This window comes from Nannospalax galili, unplaced genomic scaffold, assembly GCF_000622305.1.
Source record: "Nannospalax galili isolate Female #2095 unplaced genomic scaffold, S.galili_v1.0 scaffold218, whole genome shotgun sequence".
Taxonomy (NCBI): Eukaryota; Metazoa; Chordata; class Mammalia; order Rodentia; family Spalacidae; genus Nannospalax; species Nannospalax galili.
In genome coordinates this window covers 2,680,001-2,694,701 of record NW_008343207.1, presented here as the reverse complement: position 1 = coordinate 2,694,701, position 14,701 = coordinate 2,680,001, and the positions used below count along the sequence as shown (strand labels likewise).

At 44.4% G+C, this 14,701-nt stretch overlaps 1 protein-coding gene across 4 annotated transcripts in view; it reads right to left on the bottom strand.

Moving 5' to 3' along the window:
* Positions 1-11,321: 11,321 nt before the first annotated feature.
* Zcchc8 (zinc finger CCHC-type containing 8) overlaps positions 11,322-14,701 on the bottom strand; it is a 33,112-nt gene continuing 29,732 nt past the window's right edge. For 3 of the 4 annotated variants that reach the window (XM_029566561.1, XM_017799724.2, XM_029566562.1), the window contains one exon: positions 12,067-12,836. In XM_029566561.1, the coding sequence (XP_029422421.1) occupies positions 12,067-12,836 (770 nt within the window). Of the gene's footprint in view, positions 12,837-14,701 lie in introns of all 4 variants that reach the window. The other variant, XM_008839319.3, reaches the window with a different exon arrangement.

The window sequence follows — 14,701 nt, the reverse complement described above, 5'->3', positions numbered from 1 at the left end:
TAAAGGGGTAGTTAGCGATTGACCCATAGTGGAGGTCACAGACAGGAGAGGCGGAGAGTAAGAAGGAAAGAAAGAAAGTGAGACTATGCCACTCCAAATAATAATGACCAGTGGGTGTGCTTATGAACAAGTACCTAACATTGCCCAGTTTTTCTTCTGCGGGGGACGTGAATTTATCTGGGATTCACACCTGGGACCCCCTTATCCTTTCACGGGAGTCTTTTAGTGGCGAGTGTCCTATGGCTCTTATTTGCTCGACCCGTGCCCGCGGGGCTGTTTCAGTGGCCAGAGAGAGAGAGAAACAGAGAGGAGAAGGAGATACAGAAAAGCCATCTAGTCTCCACCTGTGCAGGCAGTCGGGGTCCGCTAAGAGGGCTAAGAGCCTTTGGCTTACATCAGGGAGTAGCCCTGACCAGAAAACCTCAATTGCTCTTTTGCCTTTAACAGTCCCACGCGAAGACTCAGGCCAAGAATAAAAGGAAGGAAAAAGGAGGAAGGGAAAGTTTAAAATGGTATTGAGAAAATTACAAGACCAGACCTTCCTTTATGTAACTAACACAACCATCAAGCATACATACCACATTAAATCACATTCATATGGACCGGTCCTTCTTTCATTCAGACACACGGTGCACCCACCATTTTCACTTTTTGGGATCCCTGAACACAGACACAGACAATACACAGAACAGAGAATTTCTTGGCGCGTCCCTTAACTCAAGAACTGAAAGTACAGAGTGGGAGGGGAGTAGCCAAGCCAAACTCCCTTCTTCTCCCGGGGGAAGGAAGGCTACGCCGTCTTCCCCACTCCAGACCACTCCGGTCCTTACAAGAAATGACTTACAGACATTAAGACCAAGACAAACGACAAGACGTCCTTACCTCCTGCTGATCTGAGGAAATGGGTCTGGGGGCAACCGAATCCCGGACGAGCCCCCAAATGTAGGACCCCCCCCCCAGGCTGGGGTACCCAACGTCCACGGGAGGCCGCACCTCAATAACTCAGTCCTGAGACCAGGAGATGCAACAAGCAAGAGGATTTAATCGTTTGCGCAGACGGGCTCCTGCCTCACTTGGAGAGAGAGAGAGAACAGCAGCCCCGAGCTCAGCTTACAGGTGACTTTTAAAGGCAAAAACCACAAACTACAACTGGCAGCAGTGGGAGGGGGCCGGCAGCAACCGGCAGCAGTGGGAGGGGGGAAGTTTCGGGTGATGTCCGGCTTGTGTATGGAGCATGAAAAGGTCAGCTCTTTCTCAGCAGTTAGAATTATTTTACTTCTTACTTCCTTGTTCTGAATATTCTTCTTTGGTCTGGGGGACTTGGTTTGAATCCACTTTAACCTGGGGGGCTTTAGTTTGATTCCATCAAGAGAGACTGCCTCAAAGCAAGTAAACAGATAGCTCTGGGGGTAAATGCATTTGCCACTAAGCCTGAGACTTGAGTTCAATTCCTTCCAACCCACATGGTGAAAGAAGAGAAACTCCAAGTTGTCCTCTGACCTCAGTGCATACTGTGGCATGCTCAAACCCATATACATCCACCCACCCACACCCCTTCAGACAAGATAAATAAATAAAGATAACAAAAATGAACAGCAACCCCCCTTCCAAACTATTGTCTTACCAATCACACAGTTTAAATACTAAAGGAAGAGCTGAGACTGAAGCTCAGAGGTAGATTTTTTTTTTCTAGTACTGGAGATTAAATCTAGGCTTCAACATGACAGGCAAGCACTGAGCCCCACCCCCAACCTCTGTTTTTAAGATAGGGTCTCAATGTAGCCCTGGCTGGCCTTGAACTCTCTATGTAGCCAAAGATAACCTTGAACCTTTGATCCTCCTGCTCTCATCTCTAAAGTGCTGAGACTATAGCTGTGTGCCCCAATGACCAATCCTAGCTCTATTTTTACTTTATTTAAATAAATAAATAAATAAATAAATAAATAAATAGAGGCTGGAGAGATGGCTCAGTGGTTAAGAGCACTAGCTGCTCTTGCAGACCCAGGTTCAGTTCCCAGCACCCGTATGTCGGCTAACCTTTAGTAACTCCAGTTCTAGGGGACCCAACTCCCTCCTCTGATCTCTTCAGGCATTGCACAACACAGGTGTACTTACATACATGCAGGCAAAATACTCATACACATACAATAAAAATAAATCAATCGAAATTTTAAAAAAAATTTAAGTAATGAAAGAAAAAGAAGTTAAATATTTTTCCAAAGTTATCTTTTTTTTTTTTCTTTTTTGAGACAGAGTCTCACTATTCATTATGTAGCTCTGGCTAGTCTGGAACCCTCTATGAAGACCAGGCTCGTCTTGAACTTGCTGTGATTGTCCTGCCTCTGCATCCCAAGTACTATGATTCTAGGCATGGAATGCATGTCGGCTTCTGCAGTTTGTCTTGTGGTCACCTTTCTTGGCCTGTGGTGAAATGCCTCCATTAGGTAGTTGCACCCTTTCATCCTGCTCTGAGCCACTGAGACTTCTGGTGGCAGCATGCTTATCACAGTCTGCCTCACCCTCCTCATGCTTTCTCTGTCCTCCTGGGTCCAGAGGTCTTATTCCTTTCTGCATAAAAGGGGTCTCAGGAAAGTGGGCTGAACAGATGTCTATTATAATTATCAATCATATGACACAAACACATACAACCTGAACTCAAGCATGGTACTTTGGGCCAGTCCTAAGACAAACAAATTCTTGGAAGAACATTCTGTTCTTGGAGGCCAAATGGATAAGGCTGGAGTGTTTAAAATGCAGCACTCTCAAATTAGGTAGAGTTGTTAATATTACTCTCAGACATTTGTATTCAGCACTTCCTTCTTTCTTTTTTTTCTCAATTTTTTTTTGTCTTTTTATTTGAGACAGGGTCTCCTTGTAGCCCCAGCTGGCCTGGAACTTGCTTTGTAGACCAGGCTGGGCTTGAACTCACATTGATTCACCCTGCCTCTGCCTGGGACTAAAGGTATAGGGTACAATACCCAGATAATCATCTATTTTTCATTCATTCTTATTTACTTTCTTTTTTTAAATTTTTATGTGTATGAATGTTTGCCTGCATACACGTAAGTGCACCAGTGCATTCAATGCCAGTGGAGGCCAGAAGAGGATATTAGATCTCCTGGAAGTGGAGTTAGGGACAGTTGTTAACCACCATGTGGCTGCTGGAACCCAAACCTGGGTTCTCTACAAGAGAAGCCAGTATTCTTAACCACTGAGCCATCTTTCCAGCCCCATTCATTCTTTTAAAAATAATATTTATTTATGATATTTTAATTTTATGGGTATATGGGTATGAGTGGTTTTTCTTTTTCTTTTTTTTTTTTTTTTGGTCTTTTTGAGACAGGGTCTCCCTGTAACACCAGCTGGCCTGGAATGCATTATGTCGACCAAGCTGGCCTTGAGCTCAGAGAGATACACCTGCCTCTGCCTCCTGAGTACTAGTACTAAAGGCATGAGCCACCACATCTGACTTAAGTGTATGAGTGTTTTACCTGCATGAATGTAAGTGCACCTATGTTGTGCAATGCCCACAGAGGCCAGAAGAGGACATTGGACCCCCTGGAACTGGCATTACAGATTGTTGTTTGCTGCCATGTGGGCACTGGGAATTGAACCTGAGTCCTCTGGAAGAACAGCAAGTATTCTTTTCTGTTCATTCATTCATTCATTCATTTATTATTTTTTGGCCTTTTTGAGACAGGGTCTCCATGTAGCCCCAGCTGGCCTGGAACTCGCTATCTAGACCAGATTGATTGCCTTGAACTCACCGAGATCCGCCTGCTTCTGCCTCCTGAGTGCTGGGATTAAAGGCTCAAGAGGCAGGATCTCAAGTAGTCCAGGCTAACCTAGAACTCCTTATGTTTAAGGATGACCTCCTGATCTTACTGCCTCCATCTGAGTGCTGGGGTTTTAGGTATGGATTACCACACCCAGCAGTGGTTATTTTTCATCTCATGTTCTGCCTCACCATGGACCAGAATCAAGAGCACCCAAGAAGATAGATTGGAACTTCTGAAGCCAGCGTGGGATAATCCACCTTGACTATCATCTCTGCTGCACTGAGAAGAGCCTAGGAAGAAAGCACACTTCTGGGTGTATCTGTGAGGTGCTTCCTGAGAGGACTGGTCAAAGAGGGTATGCTGGAGAATATGCCCCACTTTCTTGAGATCCCATACATCCCAGAGAACAGGGACATAGAACAGGAATAAAAGAAAGGTCTTGAATGCAAGCATTGTCTCTGCCCCCGGGCCACCATAAGGTGAGTGTCCTTTGATCTACACTCCTACCAGGATGACACATTGCCTTACCGTGGCCCTAGAAGGAAGAGAACCAAAAACCATGGACTGAAACGTCTGTAACCATGAGCCAAAGTAAATGGTACCTTCCTTATGTTGTACGAGACAGGTATTTTGTCATAGTAATGAAAAGCTTGGGTGAGCAAAATAGCTCAAGGGGTAAAAGTACCTGGTTGATAATGAGCCCACATGGTGGAAGAGTAGAACTGATCCCTGCAAGTTGTTCTCTGACCTCTATTTCTTGACACACACTTGTACACACACACACACACACACACACACACACACACACACACACACACACAGACAGATTAAATTAAATTAAAAACTGTAATTTTCTGCTGCTACCTCCTGCTATGCCTATCCTGATTTATTTTATTTTATTTTTATGTGTATGTGTGTATTGCCTGCATGTAGGTAAGTGCACCCCTGTCGTGCAATGCCTGCGGAGGTCAGAGAAGCTGTTGGATCCCCTGGGACTGGAATTACGGACAGTTGTTAGCTGCCATGTGGGTGCTGGGATTTGAACTTGGGTCTTCTGCAAGAACAACCAGTGTTCTTAACTGCTGAGCCATCTCTCCAGCCCCATGATTTTTTATTATGTCATGAAACTGTGTTTTTTGTTTTTTGTTTTTTTTTTTTCTTTTTTTGAGACGGTCCCCTTGTAGCTCCAGCTGTCCTGGAACTCACTATGTAGACCAGGCTGGCTTCGAACTCACAAAGATCTGCCTGCCTTTGCCTCCCAAGTGCTGGGATTAAAGGCGTGCGCCACCACACCCGGCGAAACCATGTATGGCAGAGCTCATCAGTACTTCAAATATTCATGAATAAAAGGTTTAGAGTAACCTGGAATGGCCCAAAGAACAGAACTGTGATTATTTCAGAGTCCCAGGTCAGGAGTGGAAGGAAGAACAGGGAGCTTGCTTCCTTGGGTCAAATCCCATAGCCCTTCCCAATCCAGTTTCATTTGTCATTCTCACTTGTGACTAATGACCAAGCCTCTGCAACAGAAATCAATAATTCACTGTGTTGTGAGGTCACCCTACAGAGCAGGTGTCAGCTGGGATCAGCAGCAGGGAGCTGGGTAATGCTCCAGCTCTTGATTTACAGTCACTCCATGGAGTACAAAATTCCAAATACAGCCACCTCGTTTTCATCCCAGCACTTCAGAGGCAGAAGCAGTTGGATCTCTGTGAGTTCAAGGCCAGCCTACTCTACATAGCGAGTTCCAGGCCAGCTGGGGTTACAGGAAGACCCTGTCTCAAAAAGACCAAAAAGAAAAAAAACCAAAAAACCCCCCACATTTGTGTGTGTGTGCATGTGTGTGCTGAGCCCATGTCACCTTGCACATGTGGGGGTCAGAGTACAACTTGTAGGAGTCATTTCTCTCCTTCTACCATGTGGGTCCTAGGGATTAAACTCATGTTGTCAGGCTTGGTGGCAATGCTTTGCCTCACTGAGTCATCTTCCAGGTCCTTAACAACTACTTAGGTCCCTAACAACTAGTCCAGCTTAGATTACAGGTATGAACCACCAAGGAACTATTTATAGACACTTTCCTTTATGAAAACAGTTTACTTCTAGGCATTCTGAGGTGAATTTGTACCATCAGATGAACCTGTGAGACAGAAGGAAAAGGGGCTTTCTTAAATCCTGAGGAGAAACAGGCTATGTGAACCCATTGTACTCTCAAATGAGTCAAGCCTTAGAAGCCGCTTGGGCACTAAAATATCATTATAATACTCTGTTGGTTTTGTTTGCTGCTGATAATCTTTAAACTGCAAGACAGAAAAAAAAAAAAAAATCAGCCAGGCGTGGTGGTGCATGCCTGTAGTCCCAGCACTTGGAAGGCAGAAGCAGGTGGATCTCTGTGAGTTCAAGGCCAACCTGGTCTACATAGTGAGTTCCAGGACAGCTGGGGCTACAGGGAGAGCCTGTCTCAAAAAGAAAAAAAAAAAAAAAAAAAAAAAATTCAAATGGGTCAGTGAAATGGCTCAGCAGTTAAAGACACCTGCTGCCAAACCTGACCACCTGCATTCCATTGCTGGGCCCCACATGGTAGAAAGAGAGCACCAACTCTCACAAGCTGTCCTCTGACTTCCACACACAAGCACATAATAAAATAAATGTAAAAACAATAAAAAAAAAAAAAAAAACGAAACAGAAAGAGGGGTGTGGTGGCACAAGCCTTTTAGTCCTAACACTCAGGAGGCAGAGGCAGGCAGACTCCAGTGAGTTTGAGGCCAGCCTGGTCTACATAGCAAGCTCCAGGTCAGCTGGGGCTACAGAGACCCTGTCTCAAAAACAAAACAAAACAAAACAAAACACCCCCCCCCAAAAAAAAACACCACACAGAAAAAGGGCCAAATAATCCCAGTCGAGAACTTGGAAAAATTTTATCACCTAGGAAGAGACCTGTGATTATTGAAACGTAGTTGGTACTTTTGACAGTTGAGGAGACACTGGTCTCTGCATTTTAGTGAGGGCAGTGCCTTTTTTCCACTTACCAGTTTAAGATGACAAAGGAAGAACTGGCCTTATTTTAGCAACCAGTGCTACACTTCACATTCCTTTTAACCCAAGGCAAAAATGACAAACAGATCCCCACCCCTGTTCCATGTCTATCTTGAAGTACAAGTGTTTGGTTATTACCTCACCTCGCCACAGCTGGAGACCTGTCACAGCACTGACAAGCCCAAACAATACCATGTTACTCCACCCAGCAGTCTCTTCCAAACGCTCAAATGTGTCAGTACATTTAGAAATGGGGCAGTGCCTCAAAGTAACTTCACCCCATGCTTACACTCCCATGTATGAATTCCCATCTGTAACATGTCTCCTCCATTCCTTTGATTCCCAATTCTGCTTTGGAATTTATCTTCTTGAAGAAACTGCTTGCAGGACTGACAAGATGACTCAGTGGGTAGAGGAGCTTGCCACCAAGGCAATGACCTGAGTTTCACTCCTGGGACCCACATGGCCGGAGAGAACTGACTCCCACAAGTTGTCCTCTGACCTGCACTGTGGAGCATGACTTTCCCTCCACCTCCATACAATAAATGCATAAATGTAACCTAAAAATTTTTGCTTGGTGTACTGGAGAGATGGCTCAGCTGTTAAGAGCACTGACTGCCCCTGCAGAGGATCCAGGTTCAATTCCCACCACCCACAAGGCAGCTAACAACTGTCTGTAACTCCAGTTCCAGGGGATCTGTCGCCCGATTCTGACCTCTGTGGGCACTGCACAACACGGGTGCACTTACTCACATGCTGGAAATACACTCATACACAGAAAACAAAAAATTAATAAAATATTATAAAAATTTTTGCTTGGAACCAGGTATGGTGTCATATGCCTGTAATCCCAGTTCTTGAAATGCTGAGACAGGAGGATTGCTTCAATTTTGAGGCCAGCTAATAGCAATGGCAGGCCAGCCTGGGAGACAAAGTGAAGGCCTGTCTCAAAAAAACAAAAACAGCCAGGCGTGGTGGCTCACGCCTTTAATCCCAACACTTGGGAGGCAGAGGCAGGCGGATCTCTGTGAGTTCAAGGCCAGCCTGGTCTACATAGTGAGTTCCAGGACAGCTGGAGCTACAGGGAGACCCTGTCTTAAAAAGACAAAAAAAAACAAAAAACAAAAACCCAAAGTGCTGGAGTGATGGCTCAGTGGTTAAGAAAACTGGCTGTTTTTGCAGAGGACCTGGGTTTGGTTCCCAGAAACTACTTGGCTGCTAACAACTCCAGTTCTGGGGGATCTGAAGTTCTCTTCTGGCCTCCCAGGGCATTGCATAACACAGGTGCACTTATATACATGTAGGCAAAACACTCATACATGTAGAATAAATTTTTTTTTTTTTTGGTATTTTTGAGATAGGTCTCCCTGTAGTCCCAGCTGTCCTGGAACTCACTATGTAGACCAGGCTGGCCTTGAACTCACAGAGATCCACCTGCCTCTGCCTCCCAAGTGCTGGGATTAAAGGTGTGCGCCATCATGCCCGGTGTAAAATAAATTTTTAAAAAAATGTTATTTCTATTTTATGTGTATACATGTATTGCCTGCATGTGGGTAAGTGCACCCGTGTCATGCAATGCCCACGGAGGACAGAAGAGACTGTCAGATCCTCTGGAACTGGAATTATGGACAGTTGTTAGCTGCCATGTGGATGCTGGGATTCGAACCTTGCAGAAGACTGCAAGAACAGTCAGTGTTCTTAACCACTGAGCTATCTCTCCAGCCCCATAAAATAAATTTTTAAAAACTTAAAACAGAACTCAGGTAAAGTCACTCACCATTGATGAATCCTACAGATTCTTCTAATAAATTCAAAACTCATAGCAAAGCAACCCAGATTTCTAAGTATCCATGAATGGTCTGGAACTTGCTATAGGATGACCTCAAATGACCTCTGCCTGCTTTTGCTTCCTGAGTTCTGGGATCAAAGGTATGTGGCACCATGTCCACCAAATTAAAGTTTTCAGTGTTACATTTATTGTGTGTACCATAGTGTGTATGTGGAGGTCAGAGCACAATTTGCTGTTCTCTCCTATAATGTGGGTCCCAGGGATTGAACTCAAGTTGTCAAGTTTGGTAGTTAAGTGCCTTTATCTACTGAGCCATCTCACCAGCCCTTCTTGTACATTTCATTGTGCATTTGGTCTGTGGGATCCTCCTGCCTACGCCAATACTAAACTGTAGTAGAACTGTCTTCTCTCATTAAGTGTAGGCTTCTTAAAGGATGATCTGTCACTACTGGGACAGGGTCTAGGTATGCAGCACAGACTGGCCAAGAAGTTGCTTTCTTCTTGCCTTAGTCTGAGTGTTGGGATTACAAGAACCAGAACATGCAGCTCAGGATTTCACACAGAACACCTAACTTGTGTTGTCAAGGGTTTGTTTTCCTGGTACTGGGGATTAAACCCAGGATCAAGTCATACATGACAGGCAAGCCCTCTACCACACAGCTCAATTCCAGCCCTAAGTAATAGAAAGAATGAAATAGGAGTCAGGTATCTGAGAGATCAGTGCTTGTGGAGCAGCTGACAGGGAAGCAGGGGCTAAGTGCCTGGGTATGGAGGTGAGTGGTCTGACCTCAACCAATGCACACTTTTTTTTTTGAGGCAGGGTGTCACTGTGTAGGCCAGGTTGGCCTTAAACTCAGAATCATCTGCCTCTGCAGAGATTAAAGGTATGCACCCAGCCTTTAATTTTTTTGAGGCAGGGTTTCATACAGCTTAGGCTGACTTTGAGCTTGCTATGTTACCAATGCTGGTCTTCAAATCCTGATCCTCCAGCCTACCTCCCAAGGGCAATGAATAGAGGTGCATGCTGCACCTGGCTAAACAATTCTAATTTAGAAACCAGCTATATCTTAAGTAGAAGATTGGACATTCAAAACACAGGTCACTGGGCTAAGGAGGCAGCTCAGTTGGTAGAACACACCAACTGAGCATACCCAAAACTGGGCTTGATCCCTAGCACCACCTGGGCATGGTGGTGCATGCCTGTAATTCAGCACTAGGATTTTAAGTTCAGAGTCACACTCAGGTTAGTGAGACCAAGTCTGATGATCCCTGGAACCCACATGGTGTAAAGAGAACAATTCCCTCACGTTGTCCTCTGACCTCCACATTTGTGGTGGAATGTGTCCCCTCCTCCGAATAAGTAATAAATGTTAAAAATGCTGATAAGACCATTTACCTTTTCTCTGCCTCTCTAGCCTTATTTCCTTTAGTCATCTCTCTGCTAGAAACATGAAGAATGCTAAGACAAAAACACTGTTAAGAGGCTGGAGAGATGGCACAGCAGTTCAGTGTACTGTTCTTCCAGAGGACCAGAGTTCAGATCCCAGCACCCACAGGAGATGGTTCACAACTTCCTCTAACTCCAGCTCAGGGGTTCCATTTCCTCTGGTACTACACTCACATACCTAACCCTCCATATACAAGTAATTAAAAATAGTAAGAACAAGTCTTTAAAGCTCTATGTAAATCACAGTGAACCTCTTATTTTTTTGTGTTTGGAGACAGGGTCTCCCTGTAGCCCCAGCTGACCTAGAACCTGCATATAGACCAGGCTGGCCTTGATCTCATAGAGATCTCCTGCCTCTGTTTCTCAAGTGCTAGGACTTACTGTGAACCTTTTTCAGGCTCTTAAACTCAGAAAAAAACCCAAAAAAACAACCCTCCTCCCCAAACTCTGGGGCTTGAGAGATGGCTCAGTGGTTGAGTATTGGTTGTTCTTGCAGAGGACCGGGGTTTGATTCCCAGCATCCACATGGTGGCTAACTCCAGTTCCAGTGGATCTGATGCCCCCTTCTGACCTCCTCAGGCATTGCATGACATGGGTGTACCTACCTACATGCAGGTAATACACGCATAATAAAATAAAATAAATTGGGGCTGGAGAGATTGCTCAGTGGTTAAGAGCACTGACTGCTCTTGCAGAGGACCTGGGTTCGATTCCCAGCACCCACATGGCAGCTATGAACCCTCCTTAACTCCAGTTCCAGGGGAATCTGAAGCCCTCTTCTGACCTCCTCGGCACTGCACGACACAGGTGCACTCACATGCATGTGGACAATATACTCATACACATAAAATAAAAATAGTAAATACCAAAAAAATAAATTTAAAAAAGTTCAAAGTTCTTAATACTTTATTCTAGCATGTCCACATTCCCCCTTTCATGTAATTCCCTTTCCCTTTGTTTACAAGTCAATAAATTTGATTTCTCAAGTTCTCAAAAATGTAAACTAAATCCAGAATGGCTCAATTTTGCTCCCTCTGTCAGTGTGGGCGCAGAGTAACACTACCTGAGACCAGTAATTCAAGATCCCCAAGTGTCATTTTCACAGATTTTAGCAAGTGTAAAGATGACTAGTATTCCAGAGAAAACTGCAGACACAGCTATCTTACAGAGCTGACCACTGAACTAATTCTTATCTATTTTAACCAGCATTTTAGAGTTCAAATCCAGATGATTTTTGTACAAAGGCTAGTTGATCTCCATTTTTTCAAAACAATGAGTCTGTTTCTACATTATCATAGTTAAGGCTGAAATCCACCAACAGCAGCCAAATTTGTAATTTTTTGTTTCCTCTGCTAATTTTTTGCAATCATGATTTTCCTCCATATGTAGAAGGTAAAAATTTAACTGTGAATCACTTCTTTGTATTCAAAGTCTTTGATTATGTATAAGAAAACTAATTTATTAAGCCTTTGTGCACAAAGGTGAACATACTTAGTATATTTGAAGAATGAAGTTACAAAAAGTAAAAGTGTTATTAAAATTCATGCATGTAAATCTTACAAAAATATCCCAAATAGGATAAAGCTGCTTAGCCCTGATTTTCTCATTTGGTTGCTGGAATTGAAATGTGAATTTAAAATGGCTAGAATTTTCTTTTAAAACTGATATATTAAACTTATATATACAGGATAATAGCAAAATGTAGAAAGGGAAGACAATGTACAAAAGACATAAAAAACTTCACTCCGGATGGACACTTACAATCCAAAAATAGTATAAACCTTAAACTATCTCTAAAGCAACTCATGTATGCCCCGCAGGTTGTCAGAGAATAAAATACAGCAAAGCAGTGGGCCCAGTCTTTTCATTTTTTAAAACAAGCTTGAGTTGAGATCACAGTTAACCTCAGGTAGCTTTTTCAATGAGGGAAGGACCAATAAGAAAACCATTTTGTCTTCCTCTAAGTACTAATCACAGAAGACAAGTCAGGGATTATTAACAGCTCAGTGCTATGTCAGAAGTTACTCAGAGACCTTTTTATTTTTCTGCTGATTTCGGGGTGAGTTCTTTAACAAGTTTCTGATCCTCAGATACATTCCAGTAGACTCTGCCATATTTTCAAATTCGAATGGTGTTATTCCAGTTGCAAACTTGCTCATGTCAGGTACAGGGCTGTGGATTTTAGTGGCCGTTGTAGGATGGGTGTCCACAGGAAGCTTCTGACTGCCTCCATTCCTAACGTCACAGTTTGACATAGCATTGCCGTTATTAAGAAGAGGTTCAGGGTCCGCCCCTGCAGGTTCTTCCTCTAACTTCTGACATGGGAGTACAGCTTCAGCTGCTGGACTAGAGGGATGTTCAGGCTCAGTTGTCTCTGCAGAAATGTCTATGACCTCAGGCTCATCCAGCACTGGCTTTTCGGATGCTCTTCCCTCTGGGACAGGGAACTCAAGCTCATTTGGACAAGGCGAGGAGGCAACTGAATTCCCAGTCACAGGCGTGTCCACAGGAATGTCGGAATCACTGTTGCCGCTCTCGGCCTGCTGGAGAGCAGCCCAGATCCGCCTCTGCTGCTCTTCAAGTTCTTCCAGTGTCAAAGCATCCTCATCCATGGCTGTGGCCGTGGGTCGGGTCTGGGGTGAATCACTGGGAGTCAGTGGTGGGGTGCCCTTAGGGAGTGGAGGAGTGAATGGAGGTGCTCCCTGTGGCAGTGGAGGAGGTGTGCCAGGAGGCAATGGTGGTTGAAAATGAAAAGCTCTGCTACTCTGAGAACCAGGTGGTACCTCCATATCTGAAATGGAAAAGATAACTTTAGAAGGTGTCACAGCACTTGGTTTTATTCAAACTTATTATCTGAATTTGGAGGTATCTAGAGATACAATCTTTGACAGGAGGATGGTTGAAACATGGTGGCACATGCCTGTAAATGCCAGAACTTGGGAGGTCAGTCTGGGCTACAATCTCAAAAACAGGACAAGGGAGAAAGGCAGTGAACTTTCAGATGCCATGGCCACACCATGATGCCCTCAATCCAACCAAGGATGTCACGCAGGGAGAGCTGCTCCTGTACTGGGTGTGGTTTCAGAAGTATGAACATCAGGGAGACAGGAGTTCCCAGGAAGGGCGCTGGCACTGAACCAGAAGACCAAAAAACAAAACACAAAAAACAGGGTGAGGAAAGAGGCAGGGCACACCCCTAAGGTATTTCCCAAGTTTGTCTAATCTAGACTGATCTAGATTGTTTTCACTGTGCCTTCATCTACCTACATGTCCTGAAAATATGACCCACCCAACAGCCTGCTCTAATATCTGGCTTCTAGCTTCTTTGCTATGCTCATTATTAACAGCAGCACCACTGGGACCTACTGTTAGCCTCCAATATGGAGGCCTGCTGTTTTATTGCAGAGTCCTCTCTTTTTTTCTGCCCCAAAGTCAGGTCCTTGACTCCTGGAAGCCCACTGTTTCTCTACAATGTCAGAGCTGTCACCTTATTTCAGGCTCATTAACATTTGTCAGGAATAATCCATCCTCCAAATTAGTCAGATAAATCTTTCTAAAACTCTCTAAAACTCTTCCCATTTGGGTTCATGAAACACTCCATTTCAATCAGAAAGCTTTTGCTGGGGGGGCTGGAGAGATAGCTCAGTGATTAAGAGCATGGCTGTGCTAGGCATGGTGGCTCATGCCTTTAATCCCAGAGATAGGTGGGATTGAGAGCCAGCCTGGTCTTACATAGTGAGTTCCAGGTCAGCTGGGGCTACAGGGAGACCCTGTCTCAAGACAAAAAAAAGCAGTGGCTTTTTGCAGAGGGACCCGGATTCAGTTCCCATTGGATATGACGCCCTCTTCTGGCCTCTTCAGGCATTGCATGTACAGGTGTACTTAAGTTCATGCAGGCAAACACACATACACATAAAAAACATTAAAAAAAAAGGCTGGGCGTGATGGTGCACACCTTTAATCCCAGCACTCAGGCAGAGGCAGGCCAACCTCTGTGACTTCAAGGCCAGCCTGGTCTACATATCTAAATAGTGAGTTCTAGGCCAGCTGGGGCTACAGGGAGATCCTGCCTCAAAAAAAGAAAAAAAAAAGTTAAAATTAAAAAAGAAAGCTTTTGGTACCTTCCTAGCCCCTACAGGATGAAGGCTAGTGTTCTTCCATACCTAATATATGTCTATGACTAAAAATTAACCTGCAGCCTGGCCAGATGGTACAGGCCTGTAGTCCCCACTACTTAGGAGGCTGAGGCAGTAGGACTGCCAAGTTCAAGGCCAGTTGGACAACTTAATGAGAGTTGTCTCAAAATTAAACAAGTAAAAAGAGGGCAGCTCAGCAGTAGAGTGCTTGTTTAACATGTGCTAGGCCCAAGGTTCAATCCCAGCAGGGGAAAGGAAGTTTGCTTGCTTCTGCTGGATTACCTCTACTGTGCAGCTTAAACCTAGTTGCCACGCTGTATTGTTAAAAGTGCCACAGTCTCATGCTTCTGTCTGTGTGCAACTCCCACCACTCCTACCTCTTCAAATGTCTGTCCTACCCCTGCTTGACTCCCTGATAAATCCCAGATTTCACTCAATATACAACTCAAGGTGTTATAGTCTATAATCAGCTGAGAGAGCAATGCCTCATTGCTGTCCTCTATGCACCATTATACACTAT